At 39.4% G+C, this 22,390-nt stretch overlaps 1 protein-coding gene and 2 long non-coding RNA genes across 3 annotated transcripts; 1 reads left to right on the forward strand and 2 right to left on the reverse strand.

The window, feature by feature from the left end:
* Positions 1-282: 282 nt before the first annotated feature.
* On the forward strand, positions 283-14,616 carry LOC129769775 (cyclin-dependent kinase inhibitor 1B). Its single transcript, XM_055772243.1, has 3 exons — positions 283-1,201; positions 1,306-1,751; positions 12,666-14,616. The coding sequence occupies exons 1-3, from the start codon at positions 1,047-1,049 to the stop codon at positions 12,830-12,832; spliced, it is 768 nt and encodes a 255-aa protein (XP_055628218.1). The 5' UTR covers positions 283-1,046; the 3' UTR covers positions 12,833-14,616.
* A 974-nt stretch (positions 14,617-15,590) lies between these two features.
* On the reverse strand, positions 15,591-17,748 carry LOC129768865 (uncharacterized). Its single transcript, XR_008741751.1, has 3 exons — positions 17,562-17,748; positions 17,353-17,448; positions 15,591-17,287 (listed from the first exon to the last, which is right to left on the reverse strand). It is a non-coding gene; the product is annotated as an uncharacterized LOC129768865 (long non-coding RNA).
* Positions 17,749-18,463: 715 nt separating this feature from the next.
* Positions 18,464-19,841, reverse strand: LOC129768866 (uncharacterized). Its single transcript, XR_008741752.1, has 4 exons — positions 19,245-19,841; positions 19,142-19,188; positions 18,848-18,905; positions 18,464-18,662 (listed from the first exon to the last, which is right to left on the reverse strand). It is a non-coding gene; the product is annotated as an uncharacterized LOC129768866 (long non-coding RNA).
* Between the last annotated feature and the right edge of the window lie 2,549 nt (positions 19,842-22,390).

The following is a 22,390-nucleotide window of genomic DNA, read 5'->3' on the forward strand; positions in this document are numbered from 1 at the left end:
TCGCGACCCAAGCATTGCTTGTATGCGTCCCTTTAAAATGTTTGGCATCATTACGTCCATTCACAACTATATGCAACGGTAATGGATCGAGGGGCGCTAGAAGAGTATCAAACCAATGCGTTTTGTGTGTGTTCAGCTGTGGGTTGGACCCCCTGCTTTCGTCGTTTCATACGCTTCACGCATCCGCCATGCTTGTTTGCTTCATCGCGTGTGTATGGATTGGTGCCAGCAGCCACGGACCATGGTAGCTGTTCTTTCTGCTTGCTGCTACATTTCCGTAGCACCTCGTAACTAGTCTCGTTCGAAGCGTCAGTTGAGTCGAAAGTGGTTCCCATTCCTCGGCCGACGGTGTTGACTTTCTAATATCGAAGTTTGTGAAAATTGTATATTTTCCCAATTCCCACTCGAGGGTGTTTGCAGCAGAAACGAATACAGATTTTCGCTAATAGTTGAGTGCTGGAAACGAATAGTAGCGGTTTCTGTTGGGTTAATAGTTCCGAGAAAGCAGTGCTTTTTCGTTGCGTAAAAACAACCTTCGTGCTTACAGCAAAAGTGACGTCACGTTCGGGAAAAATAATTTCATCGAACAAAACCCATCAAAAGTGATAGCAAAACGAGAAAAACTACTATCCATAGTTGGAACGTGAATATTTCTAGCTTCTGTGGTGGAAATTTGCCAAGAAAAAGTGTTTTTCACGGCGAAAATTCATCGTTTTGTGAGCGATTCAACCTAACCTCAAACATAAATATAAATATACGGGTTCGTGTTCGTCAGCAGAAAGTGCGAAGAAGAAAAAATCCGATCGCTCGCTTGCTTGCTTTGTTCGGATGAACCGAACGAGTTGTGTGTGATATCATATTTTTCCGTCGTTCGCTTTCTGAGAGAAGTGAACCAAAAAAAATAAAATCCAACTGTGTGAGATCTAACAAAATAAACAATTGCGACAGTTTGTGTCGTCGTTCCAATTTGACTTTGAAGAGGTGCTTTTTCGCTTGCTGTGTGTTGTGAAGCGTAGAGACAGAGAAACACGCAAACAGGACAAAACATGAGTGCCAGAGTGTATAATCCGATGATACTTTCGGAGATATCGAAACTGCGTTCGCCGGCCCTCGTCCGGAGGCCAGTTTCGGCATCCAGTGTTTCCGCCGCCCGTGTCAAGCGTGATTTGTTTGGACCGGTCGATAAGGAGGATTCGAAAAAGTAAGTTCTGATCGTGTTTTGTATAGCATTTGAAGACCTTAAATAGTTTTGAATTTTTGTTTGGAACGGGAATTGATATTCACATCATGAATTTTCTCCTATAGATTTATTGAACGCGAATTGGCCGCTCACAATGATGTCCTCAGCAAGAAATGGGGTTTTGATTTCCGCGCTGGCCAGCCTCTGCAGAATCACGATCAGTACCAGTGGGAACGCGTTCCACCGACTTCGGCGCCGGCGTGCTTCACCGGAATGGTTACTCTGACCCGGGCCGCACACATTGTGTCACAATCGTCCACCACATCGGAGGATTTGCTGGATCAACGGGCTGAGCGTGAAAACCGAACGGATTTCAGTTCCCTCGCGTCGCCAGTCTCCGCCACCGAATCCGACCACGAGATGGACAGCTGTGAAGCGGTGAGGACATACCCGTTGGTTCTGCGCAGTGATAAGCTGACCACCATTATCAATAAGACCAACATCACTAGCAACAGCAGTTCCTCCTTCCCAGCTTCGGCAACCCGAGCGAAACGTCAACAGCGAATTACAGGTGAGCGAATTTTCCTTTTTTTTTTTTTCTTTCATCGATATTCGTCAAAGTTTGGGGTGAATTATGGAACGTAAAATTATAATTAACCAGAAAAATGCCTCGAAACACAAGACGACGATCGTCATTATTTCCTTCCCCCTTTTGAACGGCGTGAAATATCGGTTTCCTTGGAGGGGCGCGTGAGGGAGGAACAACCATGAAAGACGTAAAAATTAAAATAGTTAAGACGCAGCGAGCGTCTCACGCTGTGGGGGAGACGCAAGAAGAGGTTGTTGGTCACGGCTGCACGAGTTTTTCAACGGTTTTTTGTTCCAGCACTGAGACTCTGAGTCAATGACGACCCGATCATCATCTGTTGTCTGTTGCGTTTACCCCCGCAGATAGATATCTGCTCTTGCGCTTATGCGCTAACCCATACCGAACCGAACACACACCGCATCCTGGGTGTATCGAACGGAACGACCAAATTTCCATATTCCACCCTCTGGATTTTCCCCCTGTGGTTTTGCCTGGTTTGGAATTGTAAGCCGCTGCCGTTGCATTGCGGTGCTGCAGCTCACACACATGGTGAGGGGAAACGGAAATTAATACCTTTCCGCTGAAGAGAAAGAATCAAGAATGGATTAGACAAAAACCGATATCTGTTTTTCTAGCAAATGCGCTCGCACTCTGGATCCGCGGTTCATTCTTTGTTTCTACAGCCTTGTGGAACGTTGATTCGGATTGCGATCCATTGTTGGCTTGCCATACGTTTGGGGAGTAAAACCATTATTCGGTCTTGCAATTTGTGCCCATTCTCCGGTGGATATAATTATTGGTTTTCCGAGCAATTATGTGCTGTTAAAAGAATAATGGAACCTATTGACTGAGGGATAACCAAACAATACCTGATTCTCGAACAGGGCGCCATCGGTTCCCCCGTTTGTTGAGGACGTGTGCCTGTATGATTGTTTGTGGGACAGCTGCCTGACGAACTGATTTTCTTTTTGCGTACGAATCGACATGCGATGTGAGAAGTGGAAAAATAGGAGGATATGGCACGTTTGAAAACGGTCAACGATCCTATGAGAGTGATCTGCTTTCGAACCATTCGAATTGATAAAGAAAAAAGAAAAGGAGAGGAGAAAAGAGTATCTTTTTCCACGGGAGATGCATGTTTCTTTGCGAGCGATTTACATCAACGTTTCGGTCGGTTAATGATCCTACAATTAAAATGCGGTAAACATGCAATCGTTGAAAGCGTTGTGGAGGGAGATATTGTTTCAAATTTTACTGAATTGTGAAGTCACAATGGAAAGATAGCGGGAATTTCACCCAAAAATTGTTTACTGTACTGTACTCAGTAACCAACTTTTTGGGTGTTCTTTTTTATGTTTTTGTGGCCTCTTCTTAATGCATAATAATACCGAAGATATTCAAATTGAATACGACATAATAACTATCTGCAGCATTAAAAATAGAATTATAATACAACATGAAACTGTGTTGTCGCTAGATCTTTTTTTTTTATCGGATCTCACACATTTCGTTTGCAAGTCTCGATCCGACCAAGAACACATTCAAAGGGTTCTATCCTGTGCGTCCTCGAAATAGTTGAGGTTTTCTCAAAAAGTTGAAACTAAAAATTTATGTCAAAGACGCATTTAATTGTGCTAGCTGGGAAGTTATAGCAGATTCGTTAAGCCGGGCTTATACTACACGGGTTGAAAAGTCCCAGTATTTGTCAACATATGGCGCCTCTAAAAAAGAACAAGATCCATTTCGAGATGGTCATTTGTCACTAGCTTATGTGTGAAGTTTCATGACATTTCGTTTATTTGTTCACAAATTACAGTTGTTTAGTGACACTTAAGCTGACCTGAGCATTCGTATCGAAAAATGAAAACAGAGGAATATTATACTTGTTTTACACGATTTAGCTTTTGCACAGTTTATGAAATAACAAATTTTGAAAAACTTGAAGAATGTATATCTGTAGTTCATATGAAAACAAGTAAAATAGGATCATAGTTTTGACTACGAGTGCAATTTTATGTTCCAGAATTGGCAGGTTATCAATTTAGTAGCATTTTTGGAGTCTTGATGTGTGATTTGTGTAAATTTTTCAAACTCTTAGAATCCCTGCATTATCTACAAAAATGAAAAGTAAAGGAAAGTTATATCTTCGGCTTTCGGCTGATAATTTTAATAAATTTAATGATAAATAAAGCAAAACAAATCTACGCAGCTGTTAATTGAATCTTTTATCACTAAGTCTGAAGTCGAATCTGAGATCTTCCCGACTGTTGAATCTGAATCGCATCAGGAATGCTCAAGTGATAAGGATGACTTTATACTAATCAGAATAAAAAGACTGGTGACTTATTACAATTTAGTTTCTTGAAGAATTCTTTGTTTTATATGTAGCCAAAATTTATAATAGATTCTATAAGTAGATTTTTATAGCTGTTTTACTTGAATAAATGATTAAACTGGGCACATATCGAGAGTTTATTTCGTTTTACACGGTTTTACATAGCAAAATCTGAGATTTCATTCTACACGGTTTTATCGGGAACCTATCTTCAGTGTAAACCGAGGGAGAGGTGTATTTTGACAAACATGATGGAAAAAGCCTCTGTACAGACAATTCAGTAGTTGATGAAATGTTATTCCACTTCTGGTTCTTCAAGAACAACAGTTTACCGGTGGTTTAGTGAATTTAAAAGGAGCCGTACAAACACAGCAGATGCATCTCGCTTTGGAAGGCCAAAAGAAGCAACGAATCCAGAAATCGTAAAACAAGTGCATCGACTCGTTTTGATCGATCGTAAAATGAAGTTAGGCGAGTTAGCTGTGGGACAAAGCTATTCTATGGAAGAACATTGAGACTGATGGTGCATCTCTGGTTGGTTATCGTGGTTTGACAGTTCACTCAAAGTTACAACTGCGTAAGGTACTGTTCATTCACTGCGTGATTCATAGACAGCATTTAAAGGGTGTGTCACATCAAATTGCATCAAAGAAAAAACGCTGTAGAAATTTAATTTTTAGGAATTATATCTTCAGCTTTCGCTTATAATCAGATAAGAGTGTATAGATCACGTTGGCCATGCTTCACTGTCAATTTTTCGTAAATTTGGAAAAATGTCGTCGAACGAAAAAGAGCGTCGTGAATTAATCTTGCGCACTCATTTCGAGAATCCGGAGTTGTCACATCGGGACATCGGTAAGATGCTGGGAATCGTCCAATCCACGGTCAGCAGAGTACTAAAACGATACTTCGAGAACCTAACCATCGACCGGAAGGTGAAGAACGGCAAAAATGGATGCTCCGTCAGTGAAAAAGATCACAAGCGCGTAGTTAAGCAGTTTAGACGTGATCCGAGAAGTTCGGTCCGGGATGTCGCCAATAAGCTGAATTTGTCAAGTTCATTCGTCCAGCGGACCAAGCAGCGGGAGGGCCTGCGTACATACAAGGTTCAGAAGGCTCCTAACCGCGACGAAAGGCAAAACATGGTGGGGAAGACGCGAGCCCGGAAGCTGTACACCGAAATGCTGACGAAGCCGCATTGCCTGGTAATGGACGACGAAACCTATGTCAAAGCGGACTTTCGTCAGCTGCCGGGCCTGTTGTTCTTCTCCGCAGAGGACAAATTCAGCGTTCCGGAGGAGATTCGCAAGCAGAAACTATCCAAGTTTGCCAAAAAGTACGAGGGCCCGACCATGTGTGGCAAGCGATCTGCTCTTGAGGAAAGCGGAGCTCCCCCTTCGTGATGACCGGCACGGTAAACGGGCAGGTTTACCTTAAGGAGTGCCTACAGAAGCGCTTACTACCACTATTGAAGCAGCACGAGGGCCCGACCATCTTCTGGCCGGATCTCGCTCCGTGCCACTATTCAAAGGACGTGTTGGAGTAGTACGAAGCCAACGGGGTCACCTTCGTGCCAAAGGAAATGAACCCGCCCAACGCGCCGGAGCTTCGCCCAATAGAGAAATATTGGGCGATTATGAGGCAGGCCCTCCGGAAGAACCCAAAAGTTGTCAAATCGGAGGCGGACTTCAAGAGAAACTGGATTTCTGTTCAAAAAAAAACTACAACCTGACGTTGTACAGAACCTTATGGACGGGGTAAAGAGGAAGGTGCGAGCATACGGGCTTGGGCTCGATGTATGAATAAAAAGAAAATGCCAAAAGTTGTTTAATAGTTTTTATTTTACTGTCTAAAATTTTCAAAAGGATCGGTCTACTGGGCGAATTTCTACAGCGTTTTTTCCGTGATGCAATTCGATGTGACACACCCTTTAGTAGTAAGTTTAGTAGCTACACTCTGGAGTTCGCTGACCACCAAGAGGCTCTTGTTTGGCAAGATTTCCGGCTTTTCCGAATTTGTGTTTAAGCTGCAGGGTGACGATTTCAACAATATCAATAATCTCAGCCCTTCTGATAAAATATTAAAAATAAAATTTAGGCAGAAAAGAATATTCGCAGCTTCCTCATTTGTCAGAATTATCACAAAAGCGTCAAGAACATGTTATATTATCTAACATAGACGCATTACACAAAGATTTTACTATAATTTTTTAGGTTTTTCAATATTTTCAAATCCCTCAATGGATAACAATGGAGTACAACCATGGCTGTCATACGTTCTGGTTACAACGCAATATAGAAGCACAGTATCCTTCGATGTGGGACATTGCTGAAAAATACCTTCTTGTTTCTTCATCATCATGTTCTGTTGAAGAAGGCTTCATTGTGGTTATAAACAACCCGAAACCGAAGGAATCATTTGTAAATCAACGTACGCAGAGATTTAAAGCTTTTACTAACCAATATTGAACCGTGTTTTGGTATTTCAATAGTTGCGGATAGGTTGGTTTGCGATTTGACTGTTTTGTCAGTTTATGAGTAATTTGTATTAATAATTGTTAATTACACTTGATATTTACTAAATTTCATCTCTATTTATTTTGTTGAATATGACTCAACACTTTTGACTGGTTTGTCACATTACTTCTAAAAACTAAAGATGGGATTTTCAAGAGAATTTGGCTATAGGGGTTTGAGGTATGGCTTAATTCTGGAAAAGGGGTCTCTTGCCCAAAATAGTTTCAGAACCCCTGTACTAAACGAATTGAGATCGATGTTATTCATTGTTATCATACATTTCGAGAATTAGTAACGTTTCAATTCTGGAAGACAACAAATTCAAATTCATGTAAAAAAGGACAAAACTTTGAATAACTTGCCGTACGTATTTATTCAAATTGACTCATAAGAGTTAGCTGAGTTAATAATCAGCAGCTTTGATGTGGCCTTAAATTTACTCGATCGTCCTTACTTGGGCATTCATACGAAAATCCCTTTCTAATTCCCTAATGAGATCAGCTGAGCTCAAACGGACGCTCATAACAACACATTTTGGCTTTCCACCACATTACCTGATAAACATCTCCCAAACGGTTGGGAGCAATAACCTTAACGAAAACTGACCACTCGACACGCTTTGTTTACGAATTAGAAATGCTCATAAGCATCAAGTACCGTAGGCGGCTTTCTCTCCTGCATACAGGAAAAGAAAGAACAGAAACCCAACAGATCACAGGAAAAGAATCCCTTTTTCGATACCACCCTTGCTGTTGTTGTTGATTGTTGGTGGTGGCTTACTTTGCGATCTTATCTTTCGACCTACTTCCCTGGAAAGAAGCATATAAGTCGGTAAGGGCGCAGATAATTTACAACAAAGTGCCACTCCTTGTTGTTCTGCCTGTCTTTCTGCCGTCCTTCTCCAGTCCACGGTGTTCGTTAAGGTGTATTAAGGGTGCGGAACTTTCTCCCGTGTTGTACATTTAGCCACTGTATGTTGTCCTTCCGTTGCAAACTCAATCGGGGAAAATCCGAGGTAAATTGGTGTAACATATGTTATTGTGTTTCACTGGGGCAAACGGACTGTAATTTATAGATTTTGCCACCTCGGGTCGAAAATTTGACTGCAGCTTGCGCGCGGCGCTTCATCCTGCGTGGTGAGTTTACATGGCATGTGCCATATAGGATATTGAGCTTGCCGCAGATGGTCGGTCAGTTGGAAATGTATGCACCCTTTTGCCCATTTTCCTGCTGCTTTCGAGATCATCGTCGTCTCAGTTCGCCACGTCTCATCCATTATGCATGAGATGAAAAATGCACTCATTCACGGTGCTCTCCTCCCTGCCGGAAAGCGAGTCATGCACACGAGCCATTCGCGAACAGCTGGCAGAGGTTGACAACGGCAGCAGCAGCAGCAGTAGGCATTGAATGAACGCTGCGGTAACGCACAGACGACGGGCAATAAAAACCCATGGCATACTTGTGTGTTGTCCCTAATTCGTATGTCCCCACGGAGAGCGATAAACCAACCATACGCGAAAGCATGCCACAAATTGATGTTTTTTTTTTGTTTCTTCCGATACTGGCGCCGTTTACTACGCATTTTAATAATCACTCCGCGAGCATGAGAGCGTATCGTAGATTACGATATCCACACAATTTATGAGCCGAAAACAACAACGCAAAACAAAAAGCGCCGAAATGCCGAACTTTCCGTTTGCTGTTTGATGATGCTTGCTGTTGAAGTAAGCGATTTTTTTTTGGTCAAGGTTACCTTCCAATTATTCTATTGACAGGCATTATTTCGGTAGGCTTTTTTTTTTGCTGAGCGAAGCGAACTTAAGAAGTTGTTTTCGTTGGGATTGCACAAACACTTAACTCAAGGTCCCTGTTTTCGTTTCGAACCCCCCTTGTAGAGAATTGATCAATATCTGTTGTTTACCAAGAATCCGGATCGGAAGCTCTTCGGCGCGTAACAAACACATGGCATGGCCACTTAAAATATTGACTCTATAAATCAGTAACAGCTCCCGTTGATTGAGTAAATATCGGTTCGGAAAAGGGGAGGCAGATGTAACTAACAACAGCTGCAGGTGTTTTGCTACACTCTGATCGATACCCTTCTTCCGAGGGCAAAGAACGATATTTACGCATGCTCCAATCAACGTCGTCGAATCTTGTGCTGGTCGTGCTTGTTTTTTCTGGGTCCACCTGGCCTGGCCTATCCGATTTTACAGTCTCTCTCTCTGTTTTGACTGCATTTTCTTCGGTGTAAAGCCTGTTTGCCAACTCCGTATCCCAAACCGGTGGCCTCGTTGTACTCGTGGATAGTATTACCGCTTCGCGGTCGATTGTGTTTTATTGAGTTTCTCATTACAATTTTGCCTGTCGATGGAGTGTATAACCGAATTGGGTCAACAGTTGCACCGGTAGCTGAATGAAAATGCGATTGGCAATTTTAGTTTGGGCTTCTCGGCTCGCTGGTATAACTGCAAAAAATACAGTTTTTTTTCTATATATATAAAAATCTCGTGTCACGATGTTCGTGATCGAACTCCTTCGAAACGGCTCGACCGATTTCTGTGAAATTATGCACAAACAACTTGGTAGACATGAGCATAGGTCGTAAACTATATAGTCAACTTTTTGGGCATACGGGCGACTAATTATTCAAATATTAGGCTGCGGTCTATCAACATTGACTGTACCAAAAAAAAACCATTAGAAAATTAATGTAGTACCAAATGATCAACCCTCCTGTTCTCGCGCGCAAAATCATAACTCGTAAACTCGCGCAGGGTGTCACAGACTGTGCGTGTCGCTGTAATTTAGCTATTGTGCATTTTTGAACATGATTGGTATTTATTTAAAGTAAAAAAAGATATAATTAAAGGAAAAAAAAACTCCAGAAAATATTTTTTCTTCAACTTCATTCAGATTCAATATCGTTGATTTTTTTTAAAGGAAATTGTCATTCATGAACATACAAAACTTTTATTTTCCATAAAAATACACCAAGGATGATTATTATATTCCTCAATTACCTAGAGGTATAAGAACTAGAGATGAAACCATATCCAGTAACTATCCGTCCGGATACCGGATATTGGGAAAAAATCAATAATTTCTCATAACAAAAGATAAATTATATATTTTTTTTCAAATTAAGTTAATATTAACTCATGACATTAATTCACAACAATAACACTATTACTTTTATTATAATTTTTTTAACCGACCGATTACGCTCTGCGTCTTACCCCAGGCCAGTTTCAGACAACAGTCTTTCACTGCAAACACTACTGCAAGCAGTTGAAAGATACACTCTAGTAAACCTTGCCAATTGGGGGTACTGCTTAGAGTTTGATGACCACCAAACATAAGGAACGTGATCGATTTGAAATGTTTTCGCATAACAATCGATTTTGTTAGTGATGGAATTGTTTATAATGGAAACTGGCTGTCATTTTCATTCGCCACTTCGTTGAAACTGCCCCAAAAAATGTCATGAGCTCCGCGTGTAAGGTTTAATTCAGTTTCTTTACTTTGTCCATTGCCGTTGGAGGTGACACTACCCTAGATCAGCTGGCGAGCGCCTAGAAATACCTACGCGGACTACCGTTTGTCCACCCCTGCTATATATGATACAGCTAGGGTACCGATTATTTTACATTTAATTCCGATTAGGAATCTATATATATAAAAAAATGGAGTGATGTCTGTCTGTCTGTCTGATTCTTATAGACTCGGAAACTACTTAACCGATCGACATGAAAATTGGTATGTAGGGGTTTTTGGGGCCGGGGAAGGTTTTCGTGATATTTTGAGACCCCTCCCCCCTCTCTAAGGGGGGGCTGCCATACAAATGAAACACAATTTTTTGCATTACTCGGAAATTAATCAATCAAACGAAACCAAAGTTGGCATGTGAAAGTTTTAGGGTGCAATAAATGTTTCTATGATGGTTAGACAGTCCTTCCCCCACTCAAAGGGGGGGCTGCCATACAAATGAAACACAAATTTCTGCATTACTCGAGAATTAATCCAGCAAATGAAACCAAATTTGGCATGTGGAGGTTTTAGGATGCTATAAATGTTTCTATGGTGTTAAGATACTCCTTCCCCCTCTCTTAGAGGGGACTGCCGTACAAATGAAACACAAATTTTTGCATTACCCGAGAATTAATCAAGCAAATTAAACCAAATTAGACATATGGAAACTTTAGGGTGCAATGAATGTTTCTATGGTGGTTAGATACTCCTCCCCCCTCTCTTAGGGGTGGCTGCCATACAAATAAAACACAAATTTCTGCATTACCCGAGAATTAATCAAGTAAATGGGCGGGACGAAGTTTGCCGGGTTAGCTAGTGCAGAATAAAAAAACTAAATCTGATGTTTTAAAAATACAAATAACTATTTTTTACCGCGATCTCCTATTTTTAATCGCTATTTTAGTATTTATGTATGAAAAATATCTAAATAATTTAATCGTCGTTTATTTTTCAAACAGAAATGACAGATGGCGCTACATCCGCTTCTTCGAACTTTCATCCACACATTTCATCTTCAATTCGCCTAAAGCCAGGTGCATCGCCGGCGAGCTGAAAGCCTTTTTGAATGAACTATTGAAAATTCTACAAATCACACAAACAAAAAATGATAATCACGCTATTAATTGAATGCGCATGTTATTGAAGACGTAACTGGAATCATGGTAGGCGACTGTAGAACGACGCGCTAGATTGTGATTCGAAAGGAGAAACATTAATCTGGAGAAAGAAATTTTTAGACGAAAAATTCTCCGGCCGTTCTGAACAGAAAAGACGGATATTGCATAAACATTAAGCAACCAGATCTCGCCACAATAACTTCATTCATTATTCATTATGAATTCTTATTTCGAATTAGTCATTCTACGATGTCGTGGGCTGTCGCAATAATTCATTATCAAAGTTTACTCGAAGGTAGAGTGCGGACGGCTGCGATCCCTACGAAGTATTCATTCTCTCACGAGACGTTGTCATGAGCAACGCCGACACAACCTTTGCTATAGCCAGGCCAAAACATGACATTACAGCACGTGTGTTCAAACAAAAAATCCTTGATTGAGAGGGAATTCCAGATCCGTCTCACTCAAGTCCAGCCGAGCTGTGCAAATGTAGCAATTTTGCCACAAAATTCGTCATAAACTACATTCAGCTTCATGTTTGATTTCTTTGAAGCGAACATGATAATAGATTATCGGGTGTAACAAACACGCTCTCCCGTATCAAATAAGTGTTATATATAACAGGGTAACACATTATCTGCAATTGGGAAAAAAATCTTGAACGAAAGTTGTGTCTGTGATAGTAATGTTATATCATGGATAAAGTTTTGACGGAAATGAGAGGTTGTTTAGAAGAACAGTTAAGTTAGAGTCAGGAATGTGTCTTTAGTATTCAAACAACATCGAGTAATAATTCTATACATGTCTTTAGCATTAGCATCTTTTACACTTTTTACATACATTGAATTAAGGCGATGAATGGTTTGTTTATTTTTATTTTCCTCGGCGGTCATCGTCTATAGCACTGCATTCCTCAGTATGTGATCCCATCCGCACATATTAGTGTGATCTTCCTAATAGAATGGGCCGTAATCATACTCGGAAAGATACGCTATGAAATGGTTGATTGCACTGATATTTTTGAATTGCTCCGCAACGAAATAGCGCTGCAACATAGAAGAGGATACCATAGATGAGTCACGAGCGTTTCACGTTTGTTTATCGAAAGACAATGCACCATCACTTCCGGCAGCATAAACATCAAACACACTTTCGTTGAAATCGTTTCATTCGTTCTATTTTATTGATCACATTGGATTAATTTTATAGAACGTTTAAACATTTAAAAAACACTTACGATACATTAGTGATTTTTTATTGAACAACCAGATTATGTACTAGAAATAATTTATATGGTGGAACAACGTTTGCCGAGTCAGCTAGTTTTATTATATTTGCTTGTAAATTGTATTCCACCAAACACTAAATCTTGTCTTCTCTATCTTTTCACTTCCAGACTATCTGAAGGAACGCAAACGCCTGGCCTCAGGTGCCCCCAAAACCGCATTGGCCAAGAAGGCTCGCCAGATGTTCACCACCACATCCTCTGCATCCTCGTCATCTTCTTCGTCCGGTGCGTTGAGTTCCGCGGCGCCACGATCGAGGACAACAACTTCGGAATAAAGTTCCCGCGGGGTAACTCGTTTCCACAACATACACATTTCTTTTCTAAAAAGACCTGAATGCTAGCTCTAGCGGTGAATCCGCGTATGTGATGCTGATGATGCTAGGCAGCAATCCGATCTCACCGAACCCATTCTGTTCGTTGTTTATTATATATTACGCATACACACACAAATGCTTCTTTGTCGTCATCATTCATATAATTTTTTTGTCTACACACATTTACAAATGGACTAGTTTTTTAGGCGTATTTATACACCCTCTTTTTTGCTATTATTTTTTGAAAACAGATAAATCATCAAAAAGATTACTATTTACAAAATCAGTGGAAACAAAACAAAATCAAAGGTACAGTTTAACACATTTGTGTGTGGTAGGTTCGCAGCGATCGAACAAAAGGCCATTTTAAATTCAAAATAGTACAATAAGTTTTGGACTGTAAGCTTTAGGCTGTAGGATTGGAAGGGACTCAAAAGAAGGCAAACGGAAAATCGATCACGAGTTAGGGCCATGTTCTTCTATGCACATGTATATAGAATTTCTCCCGTGAAAACCCCACATTGTAAGAGTTATTCTAGCAAATTGTATATATACTTTATAAGTAAACAAAATTCAAAATATCGGCTTGTGATCGATTCACTCGGTAGACACGTAAAATGGTGTTCTTTCCGATGAGATTGTTTAGGTTGCTTATAACAACCGAACAATCTTTTCGGAGACAAACGCATTCCGATTGATCCGACTGTGTGTAAATACCGCTACTAGTAGACTTTCACAGTGAAAAACACTTGAAGTTGTGATTTGAATGCTATTTGCACAGCGAATCATGATTCCGACTGAATTTTCCGCATCTTTCTCAACTATTCATCGCATCTGTTAAACTCTGACGAATGCTTTCGTTCCCAAATCTGCGGCGACTGTCAAGGCGAAATGATCTCAAAAACCCAGCATGCAATATCGAATACATACCCGCTGCAATATCCACTTCTTTTGAGTGCAATACCATCGCCATAGCAAAAAAAAAAAAGGAACGTTAGCATTGGAATGATTTTAATATGCCATTGAAACTATCTAAACCTAGTAATTTTAAACTCAAAACAAAACAAAAAAAAAACACGAAATAGCTCCAGAGAGACAACCTTCGATGGACAAAGTCACACGTGCCAAATCTCGAAACTCGAAGGTTGTATCTCTGGAATGGTTTCGGAGACAAAAAAAAACAAGCCCTTCAAAGCAAAAAGCAAAGCTGTGTATTTTTCGATTTCCGGACATGCCGGGCTATCGAATATTCGTCTTATTCATTTTAAGTTCCCATTTTGAACCGTACTAATAACCACACTAAATATGTTACACAGAGAGGCATTACCGCCACTAATATATTATCTACGAAAGTTCTATGCAAAATTTGCAATGTCTTATTTATTTCTACTCTTAAACAAAAATGAAAGTACCTTGGATCTTGTGTTTTAAATCTTTCTTTCCCTCTTTCCTCCCACGCTCTGTGGATTACAACAAAACAAATACGGTATCAGTTTTTACAAAAGTAGATTATCTACGCTAAATACTACGCGCGTATAGCTGTAAGGATGTTAAATGAACAAACACATGTTGTATATCGAAACGCACGCACCCCCGTAGTTGATAAGTGTAAGTGATAAGCTGGAAAATAATAATATGATGTATTGTGTTTGTGACACTTTCGAGGGACAATAATATTCTTCACGCTGGGGAAACGCTGAAAAACGAAAATTGAACAGTAATAATAAAGAGTGCATACAAAATAAGAGCAGTGTGATGATGCTGCTAAGGCATACCGAAATGTGTGATAATCCCAGAAAGCAACGTCCCGCGAGGAGGGGAAAAGATTAAACTTAATATTTCCGGTCGCGCTGTAAAGAGATTAGGATGAGTTATTTTCTGACATTGACAGTGACCAGATGATGGGAGGTTTACATATGCGTTGGGTTTTTTTGTGCGATCGCTGTGAAGAAGATAGGAAGATGGATCGCGGCTGCTGGACATGAAACGGATGTAAAATTTCAGATGGTAAGATTATAGGAGTGAAAAGGAATGTGAAGTAAGACATGGTTGGTAAATTAATAATATATATTTTTATTTGCTTTGCTTAGAGAGACTAATTCATGCAGTTATTCGCCTCTGTTAATATATGAAGATTAATCATTATTGAATTCATTATCTTGGATGAGCAGGAAATAACACATAGACGCCAGATTAGTTCGATTTCAAAAATATCCTTTTATTTTCCATCTGTTTGGAAGATATCCAATAATCCTCAGGTTGTATCCTTCTGTTCTGTTGCAACAGATCCCGATTAGTTTCTTTTCTATCACCACCTTCCTATTTCTTCTCCTGTCTTTTCGATTTTTTATCTGTTGATGATGTGATAGAATAAGTGCGACTGGATGATTGTTAATCCGATTAGACATTTGCAATCGTCCATTATATTCACCTTGCATTTCAGGATATACGTAATTTCGAAGAAAAAAGCCGAAGTGAAGAGGTAATGGTCGAGTAGAAGGTGATGATCTGCCTTAAAAATGATCTACATTTGTGAAAATGTCAACTAATTTAAAACTAAATGCATAATTTATTTAACATTGTGCGTTCCCATCTACTACTAACAATTACAGTACATAAGATTACATTGGAGTGAAGTAGAGAGTTGACTTCATAGGCAAAGGCGCGTTACGGGCCATAAATATTTGAACCGGATGGAAGTAAACTACTGAGGCAATGAGGCTTCAAAGGCTATTTCCGTGTGCACATTGAAACAGGTATAGAACGTTATTCAATAAACAACTCCAGAGACGCGTGGATAATCTTCTTTTTCAATTTTCAGTTCATCTAAATCTGAGGCGTCATGATGTCACTATTACTTTCATTTGTTTAAGAAAACATCGATATGGAAATCGGCTTTGGAAGTACCTCGCCTCAGCAGTTTCATCGGTGTTTACTCGTGGTGGGTTTACAAAAGGGACTTCAGCAGTGCCATTACGAAGGTATACACCCCGATTCTGTACTCGGCCGGATTTGCATTTCGTTCGAGTTATAGGGTCCTATTATAGAAATCGAGGCGATAAGAATTTTGCTCGTTAGACCTATTTTACTATTATAGAAATCGAGCAATTCGATAGCACCGAGCGAGTGATAGCTATCGATTCAACCCAGTCTACTTTGTTGTGCAAAATTGGTCCCAACAAATGGTGTCGACAACGGTACCGATATCGTGCCATTTTGCAATGATTTTGTCGACCTACCCTTCGTATTTGACCACCAATTATGAGCCAACATTGGGCCAATCTGGCACCGCGTCGACCACACGCAAAACTGCTCGACCCTTAGGCCGATTACACATTATCCGGTTTCTGCCGGACCGGTTTCAAAAAACGCCGCTGGGTTTGGACGGAAAACCGGATAACAATGTGAAAGAGACCTCGCGCTATACAAAACCGTACATCTCTCACATACAAATACACTACACAAAACTGTACATCTCTCACATAGACATGCATGCATTTATTTATATAGTGGATTGACAGGTACACATTGCTGCAAATATTCCGGCTACATGCAGCTGTTTGCAGACCGAAAATTTTAAAACCACAGCTGCTGCGGCAACCACGAGCGTTTTCATATTGTGTGGCACATCAGGAGCATGGTCAAAGTAAGAGCAGCCCTCACGGCATTAGCGCATCCTGGATCATAACGGTATTCTTGCAGCACCTATCGTAAATACTTCCGCCCCACTTTAGAATAACTAAATTTAGTCCAGTTGCGGTGTAGTCATTCATACGCTCAGTTATTTTGTTTCTAAACATACACAAATAGCATGATTTTTTCACACGTTCTGTTGCCACATATTGGTTCAACAGTCTCAGAAACAAGTGTACAATTTTAAGACCGAAAAAATAATAACATTCCGTAAGAAGCTAGCGGCACTATTTATTTATATGTGTAATGTGTTCATTTCCTGTGATTGTCTACGAGATAATATATGCCCTTCCATTCATTCTAGAGTGTTTTTTATTTCACCATTACAGTAGAAATCTGTACGATTAAAATAACATCATAATTCCTTCCTAAAAATAACAATGATTCATTCAAATGCTATCCCATTGCTGGATCCGAAGATCCTCGTCCAGAAACGGGCTCAGCATATGCCGCAATTCGTCGAGCACCTACTCTTGGGGCAGCGGTAGCTTCTCGAGCGCATAGCAAATCAACGCACAGCTATTTATACGTGGATCTTGGGCAAAGAATGCCTGACTCAGATATTTTAATTTGAGATTTGGGTGATTTTGTTATGACAGAACCGATGCTTCGGTGTCGGGCATCTCGATCACCGATCACAGATCGGACATTTTGGGCTAGAGTTCCTCAAGCCGAGCCTCGACCACCTCGTCGTCGATCGCGACCCAAATCAGGTCAAACTGTCTGAAATACCCAATAAGAATATTAGGAGAGCTATTTTTGATGTGCTCAAATAAACAAAGACTGACCTCCTCATAAAATCTCGATAAAGTCGCTCAAAATATGCCCTTTGAAGAACCAGTTGGAGATTTGTTTGACATCATCGAACTTGTTCAGTAGCGAATCTGTGAACAATACAAAAACGGAAGATAATTTAAGAACTCGTAGTTGCTGTGAGCTAAACATAAACAGAAGTTAATTTAATAGCTCGATTAATTTGTCAGAAGACACTACACACCGTTGAACACAATCCATGGCAAAACACTCCATGACGACCTCGTGTGCCTGTGATCATTGCTTCGCTTTGAGCAGAAACTTTCATCACTGAAATTTTTCACTGCAGCTGAATAAAGAAGCGAAATAAAAAATTCAGTGTCCATACCACTTGCAAATTCTGTTTGATTTCGAAATCAACAAACAAACGTCAAATGGCACACACATACTAATATATGGGGCGAAAAATTGCCTGAATTGTACTAATACTAACAGACATGAAAACAACTGTCAATTCGCGTGGAGGTTCGTGCTCCGCTTTTGGGAATTGATAGTGATAATTGATTTTCGGGTGCAGTTAACACATATTTAAAAATAAAAATTATGAATGAAAATTAACATTTTCTTATAAAATATGTTCTTAATGCTTAATGCAATGCAATTGCACGTTCTTTTGCAAGTGATGAAAACCCCCTGAACAAGAATTGTGTTTCATAATAATTTCATATTACAATGATGAGTTTTAGTGACAATATCAAGAAAATTATACAAAAATGGTTAAGTAAGAATCAGTATTACGAGTTTTAAGTGATCACATAATATAAAGTAAAATTTTTCATTAAAAGTTTGAACAATTTAACTGTCTTAAGGTCTGATATTCTCATAGAGAATGATTTACTTTCCCAAACCGGTGTCTGTACCAGACGTCGACACAATACTACTGTCATCGCGTATAATGCTTGTCCGGTCACCGGACATTGCAGTCGCAGTGGACGGCTGCATCACGGCGCCGTGAAGAGGTTGGTACGGTCGAAATTTGCCATTTGGGATTCGAACCGGTCCGGTGGAAACCGGATAATGTGTAATCGCCCTTATTATGGCTCTGTTTCTTTTCAAGGAAATGAAAATAAAATGTAATGAAAGAAATACCGTTGATAAAAAATATGTATTTTATTTCTAGAAAAAGCAATTTACACTTAAATACAATTGCAACTTATCGGTTATTCACTTAGTTTTATAATGTACATCTAAATATATATTCATGTTAAAAGTGTGTGTAGTATATAATAATATTAATGTGAATGCCTGCTGTCGGTGGAGCGGTGGAAGGCAATGTAAGATTAACCTGAAAATAAATAAAATAATTACTACGAAAGTACATTATACGTTAGAGATAATAGGAACGATAACAAAAACGATTCCTTGGTCTAGAAAAAACCAGAAACAAGGAACCGTTTTTACTATTAGGTCGATTCCGTTCATAACAAAAAACATGAAAACTATGCAACAAAAATAAATCATTGTACTCACCTGTATTTACTATGATGCCTGTAGAAGCTGGAGCAATAAAAGGCAATGTGAAATTAACCTGAAATAAAAATAATAAATAGTATACATGTATATAATATATTATAGCCTATAGAAACGATATTATTTTTATTATATTACCGGAATAAATATTCGTTATCAGATAACAAATATTTATTCCGGTCACATCCCTGGATACGGGAAAATTATCCGGCACAATTATTTTAATAATTCAACTGCCTCTATGTCTCTGCCGACCAGATTTTTCTGATAGAACAGTGAAATAAACTTACTCACCTGTCCTATCTGTCTAGTCTGCAGTTCGGGAGTTCGATCAAGCCAATCTGAAACGAATTAAATTGAGTTTAAACTGAAAATAAAAGCAATTTTCAATACTTACAAAAATCGTTTCTCTTTCCAAAAACTGATGTGTTGTGTTTTGACAGTTCAATGAGGAAAAAAAAGGCTGCTGTGATAGCGATTCGCTCAATTCGTGTAGTTTTATTGTGATTATAGCAGAAGCTTAGGGTCAGTGCTGTCTGCGGGGGTGGCAAGGCGGGGTAAAATTTCGGCACATTTGTAGCACTTTTCGTCACTCGGTCGACACTATGCTTATAACCGCTCGAAAATATAGGAATCTGGGAAGTGGCAGAACTTTTCGAGTTGTTTGGTTCACTTGTTGCATATCTTCAGAGAATTATTTTGTTTTGGTTTGCGTCCCTGATATTTTCCTTTAGGAAACATTTCAGAAACGCTTGAATATATGCAATTTTCAACACATGTTCGTTTGTTTTGATCAGTATTTGTTTTACGGTGCTGCCAGAATAGTCTATACAAGGTAAGTGTTCAATCCAATATTATTCATAATAATTATGTTATAATTTACAATGCAGAACTTACTTCCAGCACATATTTCAGTGGCTCAAAACGAGTGGACAGACAAATCACCACCTGTTTGAACGACTCGTTGAACCAATGGAAGCGAATGTAAACATTGCTCGAGGTATTCGTGGAGGCAGTTCAAATAAAATCCCGGTTAAGGAAACGTGGGAGGAATTCAGTGAGGAGCTTAATGCGCTGAGACCATCAATGCGTCTTGGTTCAGAATGCCAGAAAGTAAGTGTTTCTTCTACGATACATACAACTTCATAAGTAAATTTTATCATATTATTTGAATTACTATCAAACGAATTTCCTACCTAAAAATGTCTTATTGCTGCTAGCGTATGTTAGTACGTGTTACTTTTGTCAGCAATTTTCTTTTTTATTGCTATACTATACCAAACTAAAGCTAAAGCTGAAATGTCTTGCAAAACAATAATGATTTTTTTAAATTACAGATTTGGATTGACATGAGGTGAAAAGTAAATAAACACTAGCACACAACAAGCGAGAATTCAGGGCCAAAGGTGGTGGCCCAATACAATGAAGAAATTGCCGCCGCTACAACAAGAAATCGACGCTTCGTTGAGGGAATATCAGTTTTCTCCAAAACATAACCATATTAACACTTTTGGAAATACATTTTCATAGCAGATGCCTCAAAAAAAGATTTGGCATCCTTTCTATAGTGCTTCATGACACATTTCAAGCTTGTTTCAAAATATTTCATCACAACCGCTGACATTCGAGCTTGCTAACGAATCGAGCAGTTTTCCTCGATTTCGTTTGGTTCACTTGTTGCATATATTCAGAGAATTATTTTGTTTTGGCTTGAATCCCTTTGGGAAACATTTCAGAAACGCTTCAATATATGCAATTTGCAACACATGTTCTTTTGTTTTGATCAGCATTTGTTTTACGGTGCTGCCAGAATAGTCTATAAAAGGTTAGTGTTCAATCCAGCATTATTTATATTAATCATGTTATAACTTACAATGCAGAATCTAATTCCAGCGCATATTTCAGTGGCTGAAAATGAGTGGCGGAAGAAAAAAACCAAATCACCACTAGTTTGAACGGCTCCTAAACAATGGAAGCGAGATTGCTCGAGGTTCTTGTGGAGGTAGTCCTAATATATTCCCGGTGTAGGAAAATTTGGAGGAATTCAGAGAGGAGCTTAATGCACTGAGACCACCAATGCATCTAGGTTCAGAATGGCAGAAAGTAAGTATTTCTTTTACGATACACATAACTTTCATAAGGGCCCATAATTTCGCTTTCCCTTATTTCGATCGTTTCGCCCATTCAATGTTCGAAGAGAAGCAGATCGAACGAAATGCAAAAATGGGTGGGATATATCTATGATATAACTGCAAGGTTGAAGTGGGACTGCCGTTGGCTTAGTGAGCAATTGTTTGTATTGATTAAATTATTGATTGAATGAAACAATTTTCGAATTCAATTGAATTCAACATATTTGCTTTGTAATTAAAAAGTTTGAACAATTGTCATGTAAGATCAATTCATGCATTGAAATAGATTATATTCTTCGTAACAAATAAATTTGATGACTATCCTTTTACGTTTGATGGCTATGGTTATCAGTATTTTGCCTAATCATCAAATGGTATGTGATAGATCACACTATGTTTTGGTCCGAACCCACCTAAAAATCTAGTACCGCACCATACATATGCAAAGCTTTGATTTGAAATAATTCTATTATTAAGCTTTTGAATAGCTTCTTGCATAGGAGTTTCCGTAATAGGTATTGAGCACAATAAATCATTATTGTCGATTTGAATTCCAAAGTGAAGAGACGATTATCCGAACCTAGTGAAAAGTTTTATAAGAAATCCGAACCTGCTACAACATAATTTGGTGCCGTGACCAGGATATCGATTTCTTTCCTGATAAATCGTTTGTTGAGAGCATTTCCGGAAAATTTGAATTAATCCTGCCGTCGAATTGGAATTTTAATCGTTTGGAGGAAAGCTGCCATCAAAGGAATCATTTCATTTTGAATTTATACAAGGCCTACTTTGAATAGGCAGCTGGTACGTATATTTCCAACTGCGCAGAAACAAATCGCTGGTGCTTTTAGATCGTGTTCTTTTTATACGTTTTCTTGGTTGCCGTTACACCCGTGAGAAACATCTAAATCCTGTAATGAGTGAGCAGCAGAAACTCATCAATCGACGAAAGGTCCTACTTTCCAAACTGGGGAGAGCGGAGGAGTTTATCACCAACTACAATCCTGAGAAAGACCAACGTGAACTACCTCTACGCCTGGAGTACTTGGACAGTGTGTGGAACGGATTAGAAGAAGTTCAGCTACTATTGGAAGATGAGGAAACCACAAGTAAGGGTATGGAAAGCAACGAAGAAATTCGTTTTGCTTATGAATCTCTCTACTTTAAAATAAAGGCTGCTCTTCAATCTCGTTTACCCATTCCATCTACTAAAAACGATTCTCCTTCTCCTATATCTGGGCTTTCTGGACTGAAACTACCCACTATTACACTGCAAGAGTTTAATGGGGATTACAGCCAATGGTTGGCTTTCCACGATACTTTCGATGCTTTGATTAACACGAATGTCGATGTTCCAGACATCCAAAAGTTTCACTACCTTCGTGCTGCGGTCAAAGGTGAAGCTGCTCAG

The sequence above is a fragment of the Toxorhynchites rutilus genome, chromosome 2, assembly GCF_029784135.1.
Source record: "Toxorhynchites rutilus septentrionalis strain SRP chromosome 2, ASM2978413v1, whole genome shotgun sequence".
Taxonomy (NCBI): Eukaryota; Metazoa; Arthropoda; class Insecta; order Diptera; family Culicidae; genus Toxorhynchites; species Toxorhynchites rutilus.